This window comes from Myripristis murdjan, chromosome 24 (assembly GCF_902150065.1).
Source record: "Myripristis murdjan chromosome 24, fMyrMur1.1, whole genome shotgun sequence".
NCBI classification, from domain to species: Eukaryota; Metazoa; Chordata; class Actinopteri; order Holocentriformes; family Holocentridae; genus Myripristis; species Myripristis murdjan.
The window spans coordinates 17,205,048-17,226,820 of NC_044003.1; the positions used below are offsets into that span (position 1 = coordinate 17,205,048).

At 39.9% G+C, this 21,773-nt stretch overlaps 3 protein-coding genes across 5 annotated transcripts in view; 1 reads left to right on the forward strand and 2 right to left on the reverse strand.

Moving 5' to 3' along the window:
- Positions 1 to 2,588, reverse strand: part of rngtt (RNA guanylyltransferase and 5'-phosphatase) — a 92,487-nt gene extending 89,899 nt beyond the window's left edge. The window contains exons 1-5 of one of the 2 annotated variants that reach the window (XM_030047081.1): positions 2,451 to 2,588; positions 2,145 to 2,352; positions 706 to 815; positions 457 to 560; positions 237 to 325 (exon numbers count right to left, since the gene is read on the reverse strand). In XM_030047081.1, coding sequence (XP_029902941.1) covers positions 237 to 325; positions 457 to 560; positions 706 to 815; positions 2,145 to 2,208 — 367 coding nt within the window. In that variant the 5' untranslated portion in view covers positions 2,209 to 2,352; positions 2,451 to 2,588. Of the gene's footprint in view, positions 1 to 236; positions 326 to 456; positions 561 to 705; positions 816 to 2,144 lie in introns of both variants that reach the window. The other variant, XM_030047080.1, reaches the window with a different exon arrangement.
- Positions 2,589 to 3,633: 1,045 nt separating this feature from the next.
- LOC115355687 (interleukin-31 receptor subunit alpha-like) lies at positions 3,634 to 14,636 on the reverse strand. 2 transcript variants are annotated; one of them, XM_030046537.1, is made up of 16 exons: positions 14,321 to 14,636; positions 11,706 to 11,939; positions 11,473 to 11,602; positions 11,200 to 11,372; positions 10,978 to 11,105; positions 10,831 to 10,851; positions 10,408 to 10,567; positions 8,380 to 8,462; positions 8,012 to 8,216; positions 7,616 to 7,780; positions 6,998 to 7,099; positions 6,750 to 6,890; positions 6,504 to 6,644; positions 5,750 to 5,834; positions 5,458 to 5,539; positions 3,634 to 4,806 (listed from the first exon to the last, which is right to left on the reverse strand). In XM_030046537.1, exons 1-16 carry the CDS (start codon positions 14,367 to 14,369, stop codon positions 4,378 to 4,380), a joined length of 2,328 nt encoding a protein of 775 aa, XP_029902397.1. In that variant the 5' UTR covers positions 14,370 to 14,636; the 3' UTR covers positions 3,634 to 4,377. The 2 variants fall into 2 exon arrangements, with proteins under 2 accessions (XP_029902397.1, XP_029902396.1); XM_030046536.1 differs by having other exon boundaries at positions 11,706 to 11,975.
- A 3,300-nt stretch (positions 14,637 to 17,936) lies between these two features.
- On the forward strand, positions 17,937 to 21,012 carry rdh14b (retinol dehydrogenase 14b). Its single transcript, XM_030047223.1, has 2 exons — positions 17,937 to 18,685; positions 19,375 to 21,012. The coding sequence occupies exons 1-2, from the start codon at positions 18,332 to 18,334 to the stop codon at positions 19,990 to 19,992; spliced, it is 972 nt and encodes a 323-aa protein (XP_029903083.1). The 5' UTR covers positions 17,937 to 18,331; the 3' UTR covers positions 19,993 to 21,012.
- Positions 21,013 to 21,773: the final 761 nt, after the last annotated feature.

A 21,773-nucleotide genomic window follows, 5' to 3' on the forward strand; every position in this document is an offset into this window, starting at 1 on the left:
TACAAGCTCTTATTTTACAATATGATCCACTATTTGATCCAGTTCCACATTAACAAATCTGTGGGTGTATTATTGCGGTGTCAGTGCAAGGAGTTACTTTCATTTGTGCTGAGCATACCACTAAAGGCAAAACTGCTGCTGGAAAAAGGTCCCAAATGGCAGCTGAGCCACACACTTGATCAGTTTTTGCCTTGGAACCATCTAGGCATGGTTATGATATGATAGGTTTTCCTTACCTATTAACTCTGTGGGATTCTTATCCATGAAGTGTTCACAAAGCCTGATGAACATTTCAGTGGTCTCCGTTGAGGGGCATTCTCCATGGCTAAGACAGGATGACATTATAGTAATGGCATGCATGAGATTCTGAAAAACACCATTTCATCAGGCAACTCGATACTCAACAGTGAACTATAAGATTAAAACAATCATTTCAGTTCCTGAATTCCTACATACCCTTTACACTGAAGCTTCACATATTTTATGCCTTCTTTTTCAATGTCATTGCGGTCATAAAAGCGAGTAGTGTTGGTCAGATCCACCAGCAAACCCATTTTCACCTGAAGAAAGAGACAGACACACACACACACACACACACACACACACACACACACACACACACAGACAAAACACATGGATTTTCCATTTTAAGCTCTCATTGATTTGCACTTGGCAAAGTATTTAATTTTTCATATAAGTACTTACCTTTAGACTTTTTAAATAGTTTGACAGCATGCTTGGATGAAATCTATTCTCCTCTGGAACTTTGTCATCATATTTGGGACCCAACATTGTTTTCATCGGCAGGAATTTGTCTACAGAAGGAAACAGACACACATAGGATTCCCTAGAAACCAAAACTTCAAGCACTCCTAAGAGGCATCCCTTGTAGGATGAAGAAAGATTTATGTCTTCATGCACTACTAAATAATACAATACACCATGAAAATGTGTCAACAATTGCACTACATTAACATTAATAATTGCAAGCCATACTAAATTATTCCTTAATTAAAGAAAAAGCATATGAAAAGTAATAGAGGTTTTCCAGCGGTCAAGTCAAGGAGGATAGGCACTTTCAGACTGTTTACAATAAATTTAGCATCGACTTCATACAAGTCGTATTGGATTGGAACTAAAGGTCACTAAAAAATTGTCACAGATGCTTTTTTCATAATCTTGGTGAATATCTTGTGGAAAAAATCATGTTAAGACATGACTCCTGTTCATGTTAATGCTTATGGAAGCACATCCAGTAGGTCAGAACTATGTGCTATCCATATTTATCTTTTTGTTGCTGTCACGGGTAACGTTATTTTCAAATCATCAAATTGAACTCCCTTCTCAGATGAATCTGGTATTAATTTTTATAGTGTAATAGCTCTGAACGTTAAGTGCCCTAGGTTTCTGTTTTGTGGAAAAACTGAGCTACGGGTAGCGTTGAGTTTGTTTTGACACGTGACAATGTAACGTCAGCAGGGCTAGCTCTGTTGCTCTCTGCTAATGTTTTAAATGGTCCAACTGTGACAGGATACAGTCCCTATAAACTCCACGTCTTTGCTGTAACATGAAGTTATGTTTATTTGCTAAAAAGCGGTACGTCTGCAACAAGTTATGCTTTGATACCTCATTAACCAGCGCTTTTTTAGTACCGTTAGCTGGGTTAGCCATGGACCAGACAGCGCTGGAAGCGAAAAGCTCTGTGACAATGTGACCATTTAAATTAACTTGAGTTACTGGCATTTGTGCACACTTCATAGAACATGACTTAAGAGTTTTTATGAATCTTTAATACGTTGTAGTATATTCGGCATGCAAGTGATCACCAAAACATCACTCAGTTTTTATAAAAAGGAAACTTTTTCATTGAATCATACGCTACTCGATCCACCGGGTGCATTTTGGCGGAAGGTTTTTTTGAATGACTCCAGTCAGGCAACTCTGGAGGATGATGCTTAAAGCAATGAAGTGCCGTTTGGTGTTCTACATGTGTCAAATTGTATAGGGGACCCTAATAAGTCAGGAAAGCTCCTCAGTCACGTACTACCAGGTATACAACATGCAATGCATACGAAAAGAAAAAAAAAAAAAAGCACAGCTCAGGGCAGACAAGGCGGTTGAACCAGACAGCATTTAAGACTCACTTGCCACAGGTTGTCCTCTTCTGGGACAATTCCGCCATCGAGGAGGAGGCCCGTTATGTGACATTGTGTTCGGGATGGTCGTGGCTACAGCAAAACGTTGATGTATTGATATTTCATAAGACTTTGTTCAGCTCAGTTACAGCAGTGCTTCCTCAGAAAGCACGATGGTCCGCGGCTGTCGCCTACCAACGCACCGTGGATTCAGGGCCTTAAATTTTCGGGAGAATCATCCAGAAAGTTTGGGCCCGACCAAAATATTGACGGGCAGGTAAATAATTTATTGAATCATAGGTTGTCGTGACTCACAGTAGATCAGCCCCCAAAGAAACCGCGTTATCCCTTCAGTTTGTTTCCTCTGGTCCTGTTGTTAGCAGTTAGCTAGCATTAAGTCCGTTAATACTGCAACGAACGAGTTAGCTGGCTAAAACTAGCTAGCCTTCTTCTTCTGGTTGTCAATTGTCTGCAGGTTTGATGCTTCATGTTGTGCTACTGCCACCCACCGGTACATACAGAGATCACTCATGAAACTCCGTCAGGTGGCACCAGATGGCACTAATCAAGCTATTAATCTCAAGCCAGAGTCCAACATTTATTTCATTTCGTCTCCAGCCTTGATTTTGATCTCAGTTTGATCCTAAAAGCTTCTCCCGATGTGTCTGTTCATTCAACAATTGCTATAGTCCTACATTATTGCAATGTTGGGAGGTTTGTTGTGAGCAATTGAAAAATAATTATCCTCATACCCAGTCAACATTCCCTTACTGAATGCTTACTAATAAAGTTTGAAACATTGGGTCATTTTATTTTTTGTATTGTCAGAATAAAATCTACAAATATAAATTTTATCATTGAACAGTTTTCCACCACCGAATGCTCAGATTGATAAATGTGCTGAAAGGAATGAGTGTAATATTGATACTGACAGTTCCTGTTTCAAGCCATCAGCTGCCCAATAAATATCAATGCACCATTTATAGACATTATCACCTGACAAATGCAAGAACCTGCTGGATAAATGCTGCTCTATACATGACTGGCTCATGCACAGCTCGGTTGTTAAATGTAATCTGCTTCGTACTGTGCCAGGAAAACTTCTCCTGCCCCAGCCAAACCATTTACCACTACTTTAACATTTTAACCTAAGTTCTTGAAATCATGAAGACCACAAACAAGAACATCCACCCAAATAACAATGGAGTATATTATTTTTAAAGTTGGGAACTTGTAACACAACTAAATCCCTATCCTCATACCTTTGCATAGAACATACAACTACTGGATAATCTAGGTTTTAATGCAGGCCTTACACACTGTATTTGATTCAGTATTTTTAAGATGGGCTACATTACATGGTGTGCTCCAATGCTGAGTAAAAAGAAAACATCTAAAAATAAATTTGGACCCCATAATTTTGACTGAAAGTACTGAATATATTAAACAATACAGAATAAATTGTAGTTAGCAGTGCAGTAAACAATATAAACTCCAAGTTCATTAGTTTATTGTCAAAAGCATAAAAACACAGCCAGTGTACTTACATGCCATTAAAAACTTGAATCCTGCATAGGACAAATATCAGTCATAGGGATGTTACCAGTGTCGGAAACAATGGTGTTATCAGTGCTTAATTAAGAAAGAAATTCACCAATTCTTTTATTGGAATGAAATAAAAACAAAAGGTGTTGCTAAATGAATACAGTGGTCTATGGATCTGTCATGTCAATCTGACATGACAAGTAGCTGACAAGTGATGTATGATATGCTGTATAATAAAAGTGTTGGGTTTTAAAGTGGAACAGCGGTGTTCAAAAGCTTTAACGAACAGGGTAATTGTTTAATCACTATTTTGTTATATCAATCAGCAGCAGAAAATAGTCAAATTGACATTTGCTGATATGAAAATGCAATGGACTCTTCCATTATTTTAGTTATTAAAAGGCTGAATGTGACATTACCACGCACAAAAATGTCACCTTTCTTAATTGTTGGGTGCAACCTCTGTCATATAAACACCTTAGATAATTGTGTCACTTAGCTTGTGCAAGGGGTAATGTTGGAAGCAAAGTTATTGGGGATGTCTTGATCACATCTTCAATAACCATCTCTCACCTCAGGATAATGCTACACTAACATAACTAGAGAAATGTTCAGCCACTGCTACATTATTCAGATTAACTTAAAAGCTGACTGGCACATCCAGTTGTTGGAGGGTTACTCTTATTTTCCACGTTGTTCATTTGTCCTGTCCCTGTTCAAACATGTCCATAGAGACATACATAGTTACCGGTGCAGTCTTAATCTGCTGTTTCAGTCCCAGCAGGTGTGTGCATTGTTCAGGGCTGTTGAGTTCAGAATTCTCCGCAGAGCTTTGGCTTCGATAGGGGCTGCGAGGGCCGCTCTCTGAAGCCAGGAGGGCTATGCTTTCTTGAGGGGATGGTCTCTCCACCATTTTGACCGGCCTTTCCTCCTGGGACACTGGAGTAGGAAAGCTGGCCAGGTCAGTCTTTTCCTCTGCTTGATCACTGATCAGGTTAGAATTTAGATTATCATTGAAGGCCGTGGCTTGTGCACCAGTGCCAGTTGTTGTCCTGTCCGGCTCACAAGGGTAAACAGTTTCAATGATGGTGTGGCTTTCATATGGAGTGCTGAATGGTTGCAAAATCTGTGGCCGCACACAAAAACACACCCACACCCACCCACACACACACACACACACACACACACACACACAGAGAGAGAAAGGGTGAACCAGAAAGATGGAAAATTTTGTCATGGAGGCAAAAATAGAATTCAATCAGTAGTTTTGTGCTAAACATATTATTGGGTGGTTGTGGTAATACCGAAGATAAAACCAAGCATCCAGGGTTGTGTAAGTCATGGAAAAGGATACACAGGGAGTGTCCTGCCATTATTTGATTTTGCATAGCCTTTGTCTCCTTTGCCAGTTTCCTCCCATACACAACTGTAGGAGATTGTAACGACATGCCTTTGGCAGCCATATGTATGTAAGTTTTCATGCCAACTAAATGCCAGCTAATTTCATTAATTAATTTCTTTTTTCTCTGAGATGAAAACCTGCACATAGATGGAGCTGGATGGACTCCACTGCACTTTCATCTAAATAAAGTTGCAGAGCTTTTTCATTTCACTTGTGATTGTTCATAATATGGAACTGTTTCAGCCTCAGCCAGATGAATGGGTGTAACCGCATTAGATAACTGTCTTCAGCTTATCTTAGTATACTATATCTGTCCTGTTCAAATAAACCATAAATAAATAAATTATAAAATGCATTCATCACCAATAAGTTCACCTTTTGATGGCTCTGGGACAGCCACAATGCCAAAGAACTGAGACCAGGATTGGGCACCATCTTATCCCTGAATTTCTTCCACCTGAGAAACAGATTATAAACATCACCAAGGAACATCTTTCAGTTTGGGTGCCACATACTGCTGGGCTGTGACCAAAGGAAAACAACTCTTCTACAGTACTTCTGATATTGAATTTTCTTGGCTTGAATTTGAAATTTATTTGGTTATGATATTTTCACTTGAAATCAATCTCTATTAATTTGTCAGTGAGAGTAAATGACTGAAACTTACAGAAAAGCACAGCATAATCCAAAAGACAGCACAAGAAAGATAGCGACGCTTCCATAGATACTGAGTGCTGCGATGAGGCTGGGATCTACCAAAAAAAGAACAAAAATTATGGAGTACTTCTTTGACCGCCAGTATGCAATAGTGCATGAAATGATAACAGTTCCCATGCTTTGTACTGTTGCATAATGAATTCTTTCATAGTGGTATGTGAGTCATGTTAAAGTCATGTTGTTTTGAGAACCTGTTAAACACAGAGCACTGCAAGAGATGTGATACATTATTTTCACTCAGATTGTGGATTCCAAGTAGCAGCGACAAAACTACTGGGAAACTTCAAATCAGAGGGCAATGACCCTCAGCTCATATTATTCATGGGTTATTTCTGGCCTTCAACAGTCTACAGAGATTGTGGACATGAACAGCTCTGTTCCAGTGAAAATAGAGAACTCTGACACATTAGTCATGTCACGCTGATTTGTCAACTCATATGACACCTCCAAATAAGCTATATCAGAAGTTTGTACATAATTTAGGCACTGACATATTCTCCTCTTCTGTCATCTCCCATCCTCTCTCTACAGGCCAGTGTACCTATGTGACATCACTGAATAGTATAGAAGATAATTTCTCATGTACTTTCTCTGTCTGCAGGACAGAGAAATAAATACTGAACAACTGACAACTTTCAAAACTTGAAATTTGGCTGTATTTCCTTGTAAGTGCTAAAGACAGAGATATTGCACATTTTACTCACCATATTTTTTGGTTTCAAAATATCTTTCAGAGCTACTTGTATTCCCGGTTATAGCTATGGCGGTGACATAGACGACATATTGGGTATCTGGTTCCAGATCTTCCAACAAGACTTCTTGTATTGTGCCGTCAACAGTTGCATCTAAGAGGAAAAGCACGGTAGTTTTCCATGAATATAATGTAATAAGATATAAATGTCTTCAAGCTTTGAACATGCCTTCTTCAGATGTTGCTGTGTGTGACTTACTGAGCAGTGGTCCTTTATCTGCCCTGTAGAAGACTGTGAAGTTGACAACTACATCACTGCACTGCTCTGGCTCCATAGTCCAGCTCACAAGGGCACTTTTGTCCTTAGCTACGACGTTAGTGAAGGTGATGGTTTCTGGAGCTAAATTTACAAGGAGGGACCATGATTATAAACTCAGACTAGATACTAGATACTTGTATATAGTTTGTCAAAATCATTAAAAAAAAAGTAGCTGAAGAACTATGTACCCTTTCGCTTGGAGCAGATCTGAGAGGCTTGTGTTTCAAGCCCTGTCTTGTGATCAAGGAGTGGGGTTACTGTAATGTTGTATGGTGTAAAATCCATTAGCTCTGTAAGAAAGGGCAAATTGTTGATCTTAAACAATGGCAGGAGGGTATGACAGTGAAAACACATTGCAAATTTTGATCGAAGCCACTTTACATGACCGTTTAGTTGTCATCTTAATTTGATTAAAAAAAAAAAAAAAAAAAAGGAAAAAAAAGAAAGAGGATCGAGTAGCAAGCAACAGGACAAGCTGTAGCACATCCTGGCGTCTTAGCCTTGTGAGTGGTGTGTGACTCATACTTAGAGTTTTCCAAAACGATAACAACATCCTCCCAACTGTAACATCAAACAGTAGAAGCTTTTAAAAATGTGTTATCACCAGTGCATCCATTAAAGTGTTTTATTACACCCATTAAGACCACTGAAAAGTAGATACAAAGTGATCTGGCGGTCAAACAAGTTATGTCATATGCACAAATCACCACTGATGATGACTCAGATGGTCAATCCACTTATTTTTGCTCTTCCCCACATTTCAATCCACCATCCATACACCATTTAAATTCTCCTCTCCAACCTACTGGATATGGTTGTGTTAGTATATTTGCTCTCCTTCCAGAAGTATTGGCTCCCATTGTGGGTCCAGTCGATCATGTAGCCACTGACAGGTTGACTAGGAGCCTTCCAGCTAACCAGGATATAGCCCTCATGAGTTGAGGTATGGAGCTTGTCAACCTGAGGGAGGCCTGCATACACACACACACACACACACACACACACACACACATGGATTTTCATAAACATAAACATTAACTTACATACACATCTACATACCATCCTGTTTAAAGGAATACTCAAACATTTTGATCAATATAGCCTTTATCCAACTTACTCACACTGTGAGTAAGTTGTACTTCACAAAATGAAGTAATATATTCTACATATGGTTTTCATTTCTAAAACACAGCAACACTCACTTTCTCCAATGGCTGGAATGTAAGTGGATTCATTTGCCAGCAGGTTTCCGTTGTGGAAGACTGTAAGAGTGATTCTGTGTGCATTGTGGTTCACATCAGTGTCACAAGTTGAAGGGCCACAAGAAGCTGCTGTGTAATTCATCTCATCCATGGGAGTGGAGTGAAGGGTGTAGTGAAATTCACCTTCACATGTTGGTGGAATCTCCTGCATAAGGAGTTTAAAGCACTTATGATTAGATGTAATGTATAGATCATCTCTTGAGGAAAAGTACGTTTTTTTCATTGAGTTATTTTTCCAAGGTTAAAAACCTTGGAAGTGCAGGTTGAGAATTAAGTTACTTCAAGGCTGCAGGGAGGAGCATCCTTACCGTCCACATGGCATGAACTTTTCTAATGCCATTGATCTCTGGTTCATCAACCTTCCTCCACAGGCCCAATTTGATGGCACTCTCTGTAAAGTATAACCAGATAATAGTATAATCAGAAATATGTGATTAGACTAATGGCCTAGTCCTGAGAACCAAAACGTTTTGAGTTTAATCTCATGTGGAAACAAGGCTATTGCCTAGAAATGTGTAGTGATATTTTCTCTAGGTAACATTTGATTGTTCCCACAGTCTGCTAAGATGCTTTGACTTTTCTGGTTGTGCAAGTCCATTGGTCAACTCAGATTCCTGCTGGAGTGAATTTATAGTCTTTGTGGCATTTTATATCTGCCAGCTTGTCCAAACACTGACCTGTATCATGTCAGCTTCCTGAGTTCCATGATATTTGGCCAACTCAGTTCTCAAGAAAGTGTGACACATGCCCTATTTAACGTAACTGAGGCAAGGCATGTTCATGGTGAACTCAATAAGACATCAGTGGAGCACAGATAAATGGATTCACCATGGCAACCGACCACAAGGACACCAGAGCGTCCCACTCCACGCCTCTTGAATTTGAAGTTTGGTAAATGCAATATGGTGCAGAGGATCAGCCCAACTTGTGCCACTGACTCTATATGTAGACCGTCTCAACTATCCTTTTCTCTATAAGGCAGGAAGACAGGAATAACATGTCGAGTATTCATCTAATCTCGCTTCCTGGAAGTAGTTTCCCTCAAGTCTGGCTTAACAAACTCGGTATGGTCAGTAAACTCGCTCTCTGGAATATCCCCCTGTATTCAAGGTTAGCAGCTAATCATCAAAGACGCTACAGGCACTTATTAGAGATAGCCTTCCCAACTACAGAGATAATTAGAGGCAGAGCATCTTCATCAGATTCCAGTTCCCCTCATGCTGATGTAAGAACCACAGAACAGAGAAGGGAATGGAGAACAAGAAAAAGCCATTATACTATCCTCACAAACTCAGCATACTTTTTCTCCTTCCATAAAGTATCTCTGATGAAATGTGTGCATTATTTTAAAGGTAGGGGAGGGATTTTCCCCAAGGTCCCACACCCATGGTTGTCCTATCACTGAAATGGGTTTTAAAGTCTTCTTGAGAGTGGGTGCACATGTGCTGGCACCAATGGTTTGGGAGATGCACTCACAAGCAAATCTCCCCAACAGCATACAAGATTGAATGGATGATTCTCAGGAACAGACCCAAATGCTGACAAATTCGACAGTTAACTCATTCAGCTCCAATCCAATCAAGCCAGGCCAACAAATACTCCTACCCTTTACTGTAGCCTACTGCCAAATGTGCCATTACTTTCCATCAACTATACTGCCAACCCAAAACTGCACTTGCTACTAATTAATGCTGGATTGAGATGTCCAGGGAACTGGGAGAAATCTCAGCTCCTATTAGGAAAAGTGCTCTTAAATGCAACCCCTCATGGGAACTTCCGCTAGGGAGTTTGGGTAGGATTTCTGAGCCCGCAGTTTGCCGAGAAACAGCATATGACGTCAAAGCAACTTCCTGGCTTCTGTGTGGTGAAGACTATAAACAAACACACAAACTGCAATATCTTATTTAATCACTCCATTGTGTCATTTGATTTTGTGCACCACCAACTTTTTTATTTGACTTAAAAATCCGGGGGTAATCCTTTGGGTTATAAAAATTACCTTCTGCCTCTTCTCTCTTCTTGATATTGTTCAGTTTGCTCAGATTGTTCAGTAGCAGAAATCAGCCGAATAATTTGTGTTCATTTGTGGGTGGCTATGTTTGTTGTTTATGTTTTCCCAAGTGGAGCTCTGGGAGGGAACTGGGAGGTTGAAACTGGCCACTTCCAGGCTCCCAGGGCGTCTTGAATATTATTCGCTTCCTAGGCATGGTTACTGGTGCTCAAAGGTTCTGGTAGTTTTCAAAGAGAGCCCTCTCTCTTGATATTGTATGGTAGATCATCAGATTTAAACACTGGCAAAAAAAAAAAAAAAAAAAAAAAAAGACTTTTGCACTTACTGTTCAGCTTGGACCGGACAATCTTGTTCTCGCTCCAGTTGCTCCACGGGGCCTTTTCTAAAGCCCAGCGTGCTGACACTGTATAGTCAATGCAGGATTCTACATTGATTGTCACGTTTCCTGTCTCTTCCTTGAGATTAATAGACTCATTAATCACCTGCTAAAATAAAAATAGAAAATACGAAAAAGGAGATGTTAAAACCATACATCACCTGAGTTGCGGAAGACGGAAGAAGCACAGGTATGAAAAGCAGAGTCTGCTAGATGGGTTCATGTAGGGCCTCATCCTTTATCACTATCGAAACTAATACTAATTTCCCATAAAAGTCATGACACGGTTTTGCCACTGGGGCATTCCCAGTCTCCAATTTTGCAGGAAGTTCTTTTGAAATGAAAACTGTAATGAGAAGTTGGTTTCCTTACCTTTTTTGTTCCATTATGAGCCTTGAAACAGAAAGTCAAACAGAAAAAGTTGAAAATGTGAGTAGGTGTGAGAATTTTGTTTCAGTAACCGTAAGTATATTCAGTAACCGTAAAGATGAACAAAGGGGTGATCGAAGACAGACATACCTTGCTGTATTTGACTTGATAATGAATGACATGACGTTTGCCATAATCTTTTCGGTCCAGTTTTACCAGTAAATGGTTTTTACCAGTAAAGCGTGCCTTTACTGATATATCTGGAGGTTTCATTTTCACTGAAGAAAAATAATCATAACAACAAAGTTTAATATCATAAATTCAAACAGAAAATAAAGGAAGATTTTTTTCTACAAAATATACATAACTTACATATTTGATAATAGTGAAATGTATAAATGTCTGAGTGAGCCTCCCAAGCAGCAGTTTCCGCTGTCACGGTGACAAAGGTATCATGGCCGATTTTTGGTAAAGAAGTGGTATTGAATTTGCATGAGGTCAGGGTTGTGTTGCAGATTTTTTTGTTTTTGTCTACACAAGAGAGACTGAAAGGAAAACATGGTTTGTATGATGTCAATAAATTAATGTGACAAGACATGACTCAGCATTAATGATTACATTTAAGAGAGATATTGTGAAACTCACCATTGAGAGCTTACGGTGTAATTTATTTTCAGTGAGGAATTCATCGGATGTTCCCAGCTACAAATGAACTCTTCTGGTAGATACCATGAATCAATAGCTTCCAAGATGCATGATATCTTACTGGGTTTTGCTGGTGTTGAAAAATGAGACAGCTTGTCAAAAATCTCATCTCACTGCTCACATCTATAGCCATACTGCCAGAATACGATACAACAACAAAAAGCTTTTCTTACAGTATGTTTTGATGGTAGTCCCTCCGAGGATTTGATTAGTACTATAACTAATACACTGCAATGTAGCACTGGGCTGAGAGAAATTTTTCAGTTGCAGGATTGTATGTGAGGTGTTGAAGGTCTTTGAAAGGCTGTCATCAACGCGAACATTGTTCAGCTTCCAGTAGATTTTGCCGGGGCTGCAGGAACTCTGGCAAATCATCTCAATATCCGATCCCATCTCAAAGTATTGATCTGTGGGGGAAACGGTGCATGTCTGCGCATGTCGGCCTGTAACAAACAATAATGTGGGCTGGTAACTTTTCAAAATGCACTAAAATATCCCTTTATGTGAGAAAAAAAAAAAAAAAGCTAATGTATTAAACTGCCAGATAATATTTAACATGTCATGACTGAAACTATATTCTTCTGATCAAGTAGTGCATTATTACATTGGCAATCAATTATGCAACATATTTTGATGTAATAATAACTTGGAAATTTGTATCAATAATTAACAATATGGAAACACTGTCCACACGTCTGTGACTTAGTGACATAAATTATACACAATTACCCTGTTTTTCAGATCTGCAGGTGAAATCAGTACACAGTCCTTATCTTTATGTGGATTCAGCTGCTCTGTCTGTTTCAGATCAACCTCTTCCTAATATTTTGCTCACTGTTCTTAAGAATATGAGCCAGAACCGTCTGTTTCTCCAAATGTGCAAATGTGGCTTTTAGACCTTTTATTGAGTAAATATAAAGGGGTCAACAACACCATATTATTTTCTTGTGCTCAAATCTATCACAAAAACAAATACATGTACTATTTTGGTTATTCTGTGGTATCAGTTGCAAGAGAAACTCCTTTAATTATATGAATATTTTTAGCAATGAAAAATATCGTAGTTTTGGTGCTGGAAACATCTGATATATTGATATGCCATAATGTGTATTGACATTTTATCAATATACATTACAACTACAAAATTATATCAAATATATGTTTGACCGCTTGCATAATGTACAAAAATGATTTGTCATGAAGTGTTTTTTTCCTTGTAAAACCATGTAATTAGCTAAAAGCTTTTAATACTGTTAAAGTTATTAGCACGTCTTGTTTTTGAATTTCAGCCCTGGTCCTTTCTGAGTTTGCATGCTCCCACAGTACAAAGGCATGCACATCAGCCTAACTGATTACTCTAAACTGCCTATAGGCGTGAATATGTGTGATTGTGTTATCGCTGTGAAGGGCTGTCAACCCCTCCAGCATGCATATGGGGTGAGATAGGTCCCAGCTCCCTGCATACCTGATTAGAAAAACAGCAGGTATGGAAAGATAGCCTTGGGTCTGAAAAGGTGATGAAAGAGAAAGGGGGAGAGACAGGCAACGATGCTCTGTTGTCTGGGATGGACCATGAGAAACAGAGCAAGGTGGGGCAGCCCAATGCCAATTCTCATCGGACCCGAGAAAAGCTGTGTGGCTAATATAGAGAGCAGGATGGAGGCCACCGAAGTTGGACTACACTGAGGAGTGTGTACCAACTCATTTGCCGAACCAGCTAACCCTGAAAATGGAAGGTACCGGAAGGCTCCAGCAGCCCTGCCTGCCCTCCCATTGAGGATTTCTCTCTTTAGCAGCCTCATGACAACACCTAACAGTGTGATCAGCCTTACTTAATGTCTGGTAACACAGGCTGTTCGGCCTCGTGGCTGAGCATTTGTGCAGGTTACAGAGACACCAGTAAACTGTTGCAACAAGTGCCTTGACGCACCCTTTGATTGCGGTCTCCTTCAAAAGAAGTGACATGAATTTCACTGGGATGTTACATCACAGCACACTGAGACATCACTTAGGCAAGGTTAAAACACACCGCAGGGTTTAAAGCTAGATACATTTCTGAACCTGAAAAGTTGTCTGAGAAAAAAATGTGTACATGGTATCTAGTTGAGTATTTGAATCCAAAACAGCTGCATGCTTGAAATCAGGTATGACCTGAGAAATTTAAAACCTGATGCTATGACAAACTGTCATCAAAAGATTAAAAAATAAAAAATAAAAAAAAAAATAAAAAAAACTTGCAAGGTTTTGGACTGTTGTTAAATTTACTCTGGAAAATGCTCTAATACTTGGAATGTAATAACTATCTGTTAATGTAATAATGTATTATATTATCAGGACAAATATGATTGTATCAGTCTGAAGACTTTAATACATTATTACCGGAATGTATATTACACTAACATTTTATGTTACATTTTAGACCAATTTAGTGGGAATATTTATTACAGCTGCAATGTACAATAGCTTAATATGAGAATGCAAATAGCTAAACATACACTTAAAATCTAATCCACAAAAAATCATGCTCAATTTGTTTTCGACATTTTCGCATTAAACACTTCATAAAATTCGACACATTTTAAATACTATTGAGGTCTGCCCTACCGGCGGATACTAGCTATAGGTGATTTAATAAAATCTATTCATTAATTTATGTTTTAGAATGAAACCAAAGAAAAATGCTGAGGCACTTCCTACATTTTTTAGGTTCATCCACACTGAGTACTCGTGATCAGGCTTCAGATCAGGCGTTCACACCAGACAGGCTAAATGGAAAAGATCGATTTACCTGTATTGATGATCAGGACAAGAATACACAGGACTCGACGCGGATGCATTCCGTTATCCTAAAAGACCAGAGCACAATGTAGGCTATTAATATCCTACTATGTACTCATACAAAACGTAGGCCATGTCTAAGTGCAGTTTTAAAACCTCCAGCTGCGTTGATTGCACTTGAAAGTATAAAGTTGGTCTTTACTTTGTCGTTATTCAGAGACAAGAGACTACACTGTGCTACACTTCCACTAAGAGGAACTTGGCCAGACACTGAAATACTCGGTAGGAATTGCTCAACTAGGAGGCAGAGCCGGCTGTTGAAGAGGAAGTGAAGAAACATGGACAGCCCCTAAACTGTAGGTTTCCGTTTTATAGATTTTTTTTTTTTTTTTTTTTAAATAAAATAAAATTAAATAAAAAAAAAAAAAAAAAAAAAAAAACAGGAAAGCAAGGAAAAGGGTAAATCTGTGTGCTGCTCTCGGGTTAGAAATGCGTGGTTTAAAACCATGATCTCGGATTCATAATCCGCGCCCTCGGGTTGGGGTTAGGATTATTCCTCTCTGATTTGTTGGGCAAATCCATGCATTTGTAACCCGAGAGCAGGGACTATGAATCCGAAACCGAAAGTAAACCTGCAGATTTACTTTTTTTCCACAGCTGACCCTAGGGGGCTCTGTCCTAATAGAGGGAATAGAAATAAGAAATCTTCTTATCGGAAAACTTCCTCTCGGAAATTAGAGCTGCAGAGATTAGACCAACAAATGCACAAACAAATTTAAGAAAAGCTGTGTTTTGCCCTACACATATCTACATTACACTGGATATACACAGATCAACCCTGAAATAATTTTGAGTAAAGTAGCCAACTAAGATGCACATCCTAAGAATACATACAACAAACAAACAAACAAACCATTACATGCATACACACATACACTGGGCTTTGTGTGAACAATAAACCCTTCACCTTCATCTTAACCTGTTAGATAAAGTATAATTTCCTACATGAATATTGCAGTGATGCCATAGGAGGGAAAGTGAATTAAAAGGGTGTCACTGTTCATGTCCATGGCCAGCTGAGTATGAACAGTCCCGGGATATATCAGTCTGCGTTTCTCAAGCAGACTCTCTCAAGCAAAAGTGCCAACATTTTCCCCCAACCATGAGCTTTGGCATTAAGTCAGTGATAAAACAGGGTCTATCACGCATTTGGCTTGGTTGCAGCACCTCATATTTTCTGCATCCTGGTCTCTCCAATCAGTGTCCAGTGTCAAAAGTGGCACAGAAGATTTCCTAGTAAGCCTTAGTAAGATAAGAGTCTTTGTAATAGACACTTACTAATAGGCACTGTTACTTTTGCATCCATATAATATGGATATATATATATATATATGTGTGTGTGTGTGTGTGTGTGTGTGTGTGTGTGTGTGTGTATGTGTGTGTGTGTGTGTGTGTATATATATATATATATATATGTATGTATGTATGTATGTATATATGCCTTTTATCTGTTATTACACAGTGAAAACACGCAGAAAATATTGAATAACTGCCAGGTATTGAAAGTTGTAATTTTACTGTAAAAATGAGCAAAAGTACTCACTCATTGCACAATTCTGACAATTCTACAACCATAAAAAGCAAAATAAATGAAGGCGGTTTTAGCTGAATTGCAGGTGTAAGAGGGTTAAAGAAAACTGATATTTTATTATGATCAAAAAATGAATGAATGAATTTACTTACCAATATTGAAAATTATGTTGGGCAGTGTTACTGCAAACAGTATGACATGTTTTCACTCCATTCTGTACAATTATGAAATGTCATTAATATTTTTGAATTCTAGTCCTCCCCTCTAGATCACAGCAGCTGAGTTAACGCAGGTGTACCACACAGTTAAACACAACCTCAGCTATAACAGTGCCGACTATGGGCACAAGCTCAACCAAAAGATTCTGCATGACTCCAAAATCGCAAAGAAAATGTCTCTGGGGAGAACAAAGGCAGAAGCAATGGCCAAAGACATCCTTGCTCTGAAGGCAGTGGCTGGCGTTGCTGATGTCTTAACAGGCAGGTCAGGTAAACCCATCCCATTTGCCATACAGACAGATGCATCGAATAAAGGGAACAGGAAGATGTTTCCCCTTGCTGTACAATACTTTAGGCCAGAAAGTGGGATCTGTAACAAAATGCTTGATTTTGCTGAGAATGCAGATGAGTCAGCTGCTGGGATTATAGATTGCATACAACAATCTCTTGATAAACTTGGCTTATCATTAAATCAAATTACAGCATATAGTTCAGATAATACTGCTGTAAATTATGGAATTCACAACTCTGTCTTCACCAACCTGAAGAAAAAGCAAAAAGGTCTACTGCAAGGGAACTGCCATGCCCATATTATGCACAACACAGTGAAGCATGCTCTCGACCAGCTCACTGTAGATGTGGAAAATGTTGTGCTGAAGATCTATGGCCACTTCTCTGTATCTGCCAGACAAAGGGAATCACTCAAAGACTTTTGCCAATGTTGTGATGTGGAGTTCTGGGAGATTCTGCAACATGCTACAACAAGGTAGCTGTCCCTTAATCCTGCCATTTCTTATGCAAACCTGGTCTGCTCTCAGGTCTTATTTCATCAGCCTGGGGGAAGAGTGCCCCAAACAGATCAGAGCTTTATTAAAGCTCAGTGAACACTCAACTGAAGAAGATGCTGATGATGTGGAGGTTTACCTCCTGTTCTGCAATAACATCTTCTCCCTCTTTGAGGAAGTTATAAAGAAGCTGGAAAGTGATTCAACCACCTGTGTTGAGTTATATTCCATCATGTCTGCCTTCAAGCAAAAACTGGCACAGAGAAGAGATGACCAGTTTTATGGCTACTTAACAAAAGTGAAGCTGCAGCGTCTCCTCCGACATGATGCAAACAAGGCACGGGCAGAGTTCACTGCATTCCTCAACACAGCAATCTCATATTGAGAATTTTTTATTTTTTATTTTTTTTTCAGAAGACAACTAGCTGTGCTCCCTGCAGCCTCTCTCTCTGCACCATGGTATGCATGAATGAAAGTTGGCAACACTATCCATATTGCTGCACAGCATGGTAAATGCATGCTCATACCTTTCCCTAAAATACACTATTATTGGAAAAGGTGTTTATTTTTACAATCAATACCCTAAGAATGCACTATTGTGTTTAGAATCCAGCTCTATTTTCTTTGAAATATCTAATTACAACCAAATACATAGATTTATGATGCAAATTTCCTTACAGGTGAAATCTTTTTATACAGCAAGCAGTTTGAAATTGTTTCTTCTGGCTTTGTAAAGCAGCAAACGTAGTAATGATTATGGTTATGGGGTCAAATATTTACTTTATTCCTACTAATAATATTTCATTTTGTTATTATCAAGTATTGCATGTAGGTTGATATTAGGGAAAAAATAATCCACTTCAAATTACATCTATAAGGCAAAAAAAAAAAAAAAAAAAAAAGGGGGGGGGGGGGGGGGGGGGGGGTGAGACATTCAAATGTTGTGCTACAAAATATATAAACAAAATATTGTGGCGATGACTCCTATTTTAATAAGTTCGTATTTTGGGGGGATGTAGGCGTGATACTGAATGCACCGGAAATACTTGTGTGCACATCAGCCAACGACGGCAAACGAAGGAGGAACTTGACTTGTTTTCGCCTGTTGGTGTTGTTGTTTTCCTTACTTTTGTCGTCGTTTAAGTGTATTACAGCAACCATTCCTGTTCCTTCCAGTCGGACAGTAACCGTATTTCACCTGCTATTTCACCAAACGCACGAAGTAAAGCGTTAGCTACTTCGGATGTTTGGCTAGCAAGCTAACGTTATAGCAAAGTAACGTCGCCTGTGGGTTAAAGTGCTGGTCTGCCTCTGGACTGTTTCCGGGTTAATTGTGTAACTGAGGATAAAACACATGCCCTACCGTATTCATTGACACCCCATGTGAGCTATTTTTGTCCCGGCTGAGTGCTCGGGTACCTGCCTTCATGTCGACAGCGGTGCTCATTGCCGCTGTGGTCGGCGGAGGGGTGTTGTTGATCATGCGGCGTCTATTCCCCCGGCAGAAAGCCGCGCAGCTGCTTCGCTATCCAGCCGACATGATGCGGGGGAAGACTGTCATCGTGACCGGGGCCAACAGCGGGATTGGAAAGGCCGTCGCCGAGGAGCTGCTCAAACTCCAGGCCCGGGTCATCATGGCCTGTCGGGACCAGCGGAGTGCCGAGGAAGCGGCCCAGGAAATGAAGAAGCAAACCGGACAGGGACAGGGTGCAGTGGTTGTCAAACACCTGGACCTGGCCTCGCTTCGATCAGTCCGCAAATTTTGTGCAGAAATTGTTGAGGTAAGTTATGATAGGCGATGAAGTTTACGATGAGTTCTGCAGCCCTCAGCAGAGATGGGACCGATGTTTGTGTTAGTCATGACTTCTGTGCAGCTTTTGAGTATCACTGAGGTCTAGTTCATTCCAGCCATTGTCAAGTACAATACAAAAGAGACAGGTTGAACGGCAGTATGGTTGAATGGGAACTATCCGTGGTGCTGAAATCAATTGTTGCCACTCTATTGTATCCAAAAACTGGAAATTTGATCCATTTAGCCCAAATTTATGATGAATTATTTTCAAGGTAGGGCAAATTGCCAAAATGTACCTGGTGGGTGGTTGCAGCTGCCAAGATGCTCTTACCAGTCACTTTGGCAGGGAACCAAACCATTATTTTGAGGGTGCGTTTAGTCCTGTAATTGAGGTGGCTTGAAAGTACTTTAAAATTGTGTGAAATTTGTCTAAGCCATTGTGGCCTGGGAACAATGTTAGTCTTTTTCCTTATTTTAATTTGCAGCAGAATATGAAATTAGTATAATGTACTGTATTTTGTAATATGTTATACTTTCTATGCTGTACTATTTGACTACAGTTCTACATCTAAATAATCACATCCAAGAGTTTATTAGTTAGTCTTCTGCTGCATGGGCTGTGAAGTTGAAATTCACTGCGGGGTTTTAAATGGGTTTCAATCTCTCTGGCCCCATCAGGAGGAATCCAAGATTGACGTGCTCATCAACAATGCTGGCGTCTACCAGTGTCCCTACACAAAGACAGAGGATGGGTTTGAGATGCAGCTAGGTGTGAATCATCTGGGCCACTTCCTCCTCACCCACCTCCTGTTGGACCTTCTGAAGACCTCTGCTCCTAGCCGCGTTGTGGTGGTTTCCTCCAAACTGTACAAGTATGGTCACATCAACTTTGACGACCTGAATAGTGAAAATAACTACAATAAGGCCTTCTGTTACAGTCAGAGCAAGTTGGCCAACCTGCTGTTTACCCTTGAACTGGCTCGTCGATTGGAGGGCACAGGGGTGACAGTCAACGCCCTCACCCCAGGCATCGTGAGGACAAGGCTGGGCAGGCATGTTCACATACCCCTCCTGGCCAAGCCCCTGTTCTACCTCGCCTCACTGGCCTTTTTCAAGAGCCCGTTGGAAGGGGCCCAGACTCCCCTGTACCTGTCCTGCTCCCCAGAGGTTGACGGCGTGTCGGGGAAGTGCTTTGCTAACTGTGAAGAGGAGGAGCTGATGGCCAAAGCTACAGATGACCAGGCAGCCAAGAGACTGTGGGACATAAGTGAGAAAATGGTTGGGCTGACTCATTGAGCAGAGGGCAAATATGATGTGGATGGTTTTTGGGGATCCAACATGTATATGAATAAGACACAAAACCAACTCCGCAATCACTGAAAATACTGGCAAAAAGACCATAATACTCAAAGGGATCTCGTTTTCATGGACATGGATTAATTAATAGTCGTGACAAATAATGTTAGTGAAATCCATTAAGGTGTTACTGGAGATGATGTTTTTCTGGGTTTCATTACTGGGTGTGTAAATCATGTGACAGCGAGCATGCTGTGAGTGTGCAATGTGAGCTAATCAGAGGATAAATAGTGCTTTTAATGATGTGCTCCTTTCAGTGATGGTTCACCACAAGCATCCACATTAATTTGTGAGCACTGGGCATTTAAGTGGAGGTAAGCAAGAGAAATATGCCAATTTTAAATGCAAAATGTAAAAATGCAAATGCAAAATTTTCAGATCACCAGTAAAACAAATTTAAATGCCTATTTTGTGTTTTTTTTTTTTTTTTTTTCCAGCCTGTCATGACATTAACTGTGTGTTATTGCATATCTGCAAGGTATGCAAGAATTGGGAAAATATGAATGCAAACAGACATGAAGATAGATTTTCAACCATACTAGCTGGTTTGCTTTACTCAAAGAGTGCTCAGCTGGGCTGTGTGTATGAATAGGAAACCTAGATAGGGCTGTGCTTTCTTTGCCCGTAACCTGACCAAGATACATATCAAGATCAAAGGGAGCAAAGATATCTCCCCATAGAATTCATCAAAGGGAGGCTGAGTTGTCACATTTGCTTTCATTGAGCGGTCACATTATTGCTTGTGTTGTGAAAGCCCTCAGAGTGGTTTGAAAAGCATATCTATCTAGTTCAGCAGTTATATTTGATGCTAAATTTGTGCATACTTAAGCATGTATTTTGCAGTGTAAAAAGGAAGGGAGGGGGTGGCTGGTAATCCAGTTCCCTCTCTTGATGTGTTTGAAGTGTAAATGCCTTCTGCTGTGTCTGAGGAGGCAGGAACAATAAAGTTGACAATGCGGATCAGTGAGGTGATTCTGCACTGTGGCTCCCTCCTCTGGATGGATGTAAACACTCAAGCAAATCCTCTCAATACAACAGTGAAACCAGTTGTGGCAGTCACTTCAATGCAAAATTCAAATGAAAAAAGTCAACAGTTCTGAAATCTACCCACTGAGCAAATGACTGCCTGGCTTTGTCCTCTGTGTGTGTGTGTGTGTGTGTGTGTGTGTGTGTGTGTGTGTGTGTGTGTGTGTGTGTGTGTGTGTGTGTGTGTGTGTGTATACATACATACACACACACACACACACACACACATATATATATATATACACACACACACACACACACACACACATATATAGATATACACAATGTACATTGTCACATATAGCAGTATACTTACCCATCAAGTGCATGCAAAAGCCTAAATGCCTGTGTATTTCAGATACTAGCTCCTATTTTGTGATGGTTTAATTAGTACACAGCATCAATTTCCCTGATAGTATAATTTCCTGATGGCAACTTATTTAAACACATAAATAAATATGGCCTCTTTGCTTTTTGCATTTGGTCTTGGCAAAAGCCTACTAACCCATTTCTAAATTCAAAATAGTGGCAAAGTGCAGCTCTGCAGTGACTCAGCAGGCTCAGGCAACATGACTGCAACGATGTGGGTTTGAATGACTAATGACCTCTGCCATTTGTCATCACCCTCTCAATTCTATATTTTCTCTCTTTCTCCACAGAACAATAGGTAGCAATGTAGAAATGTAATAAATAAC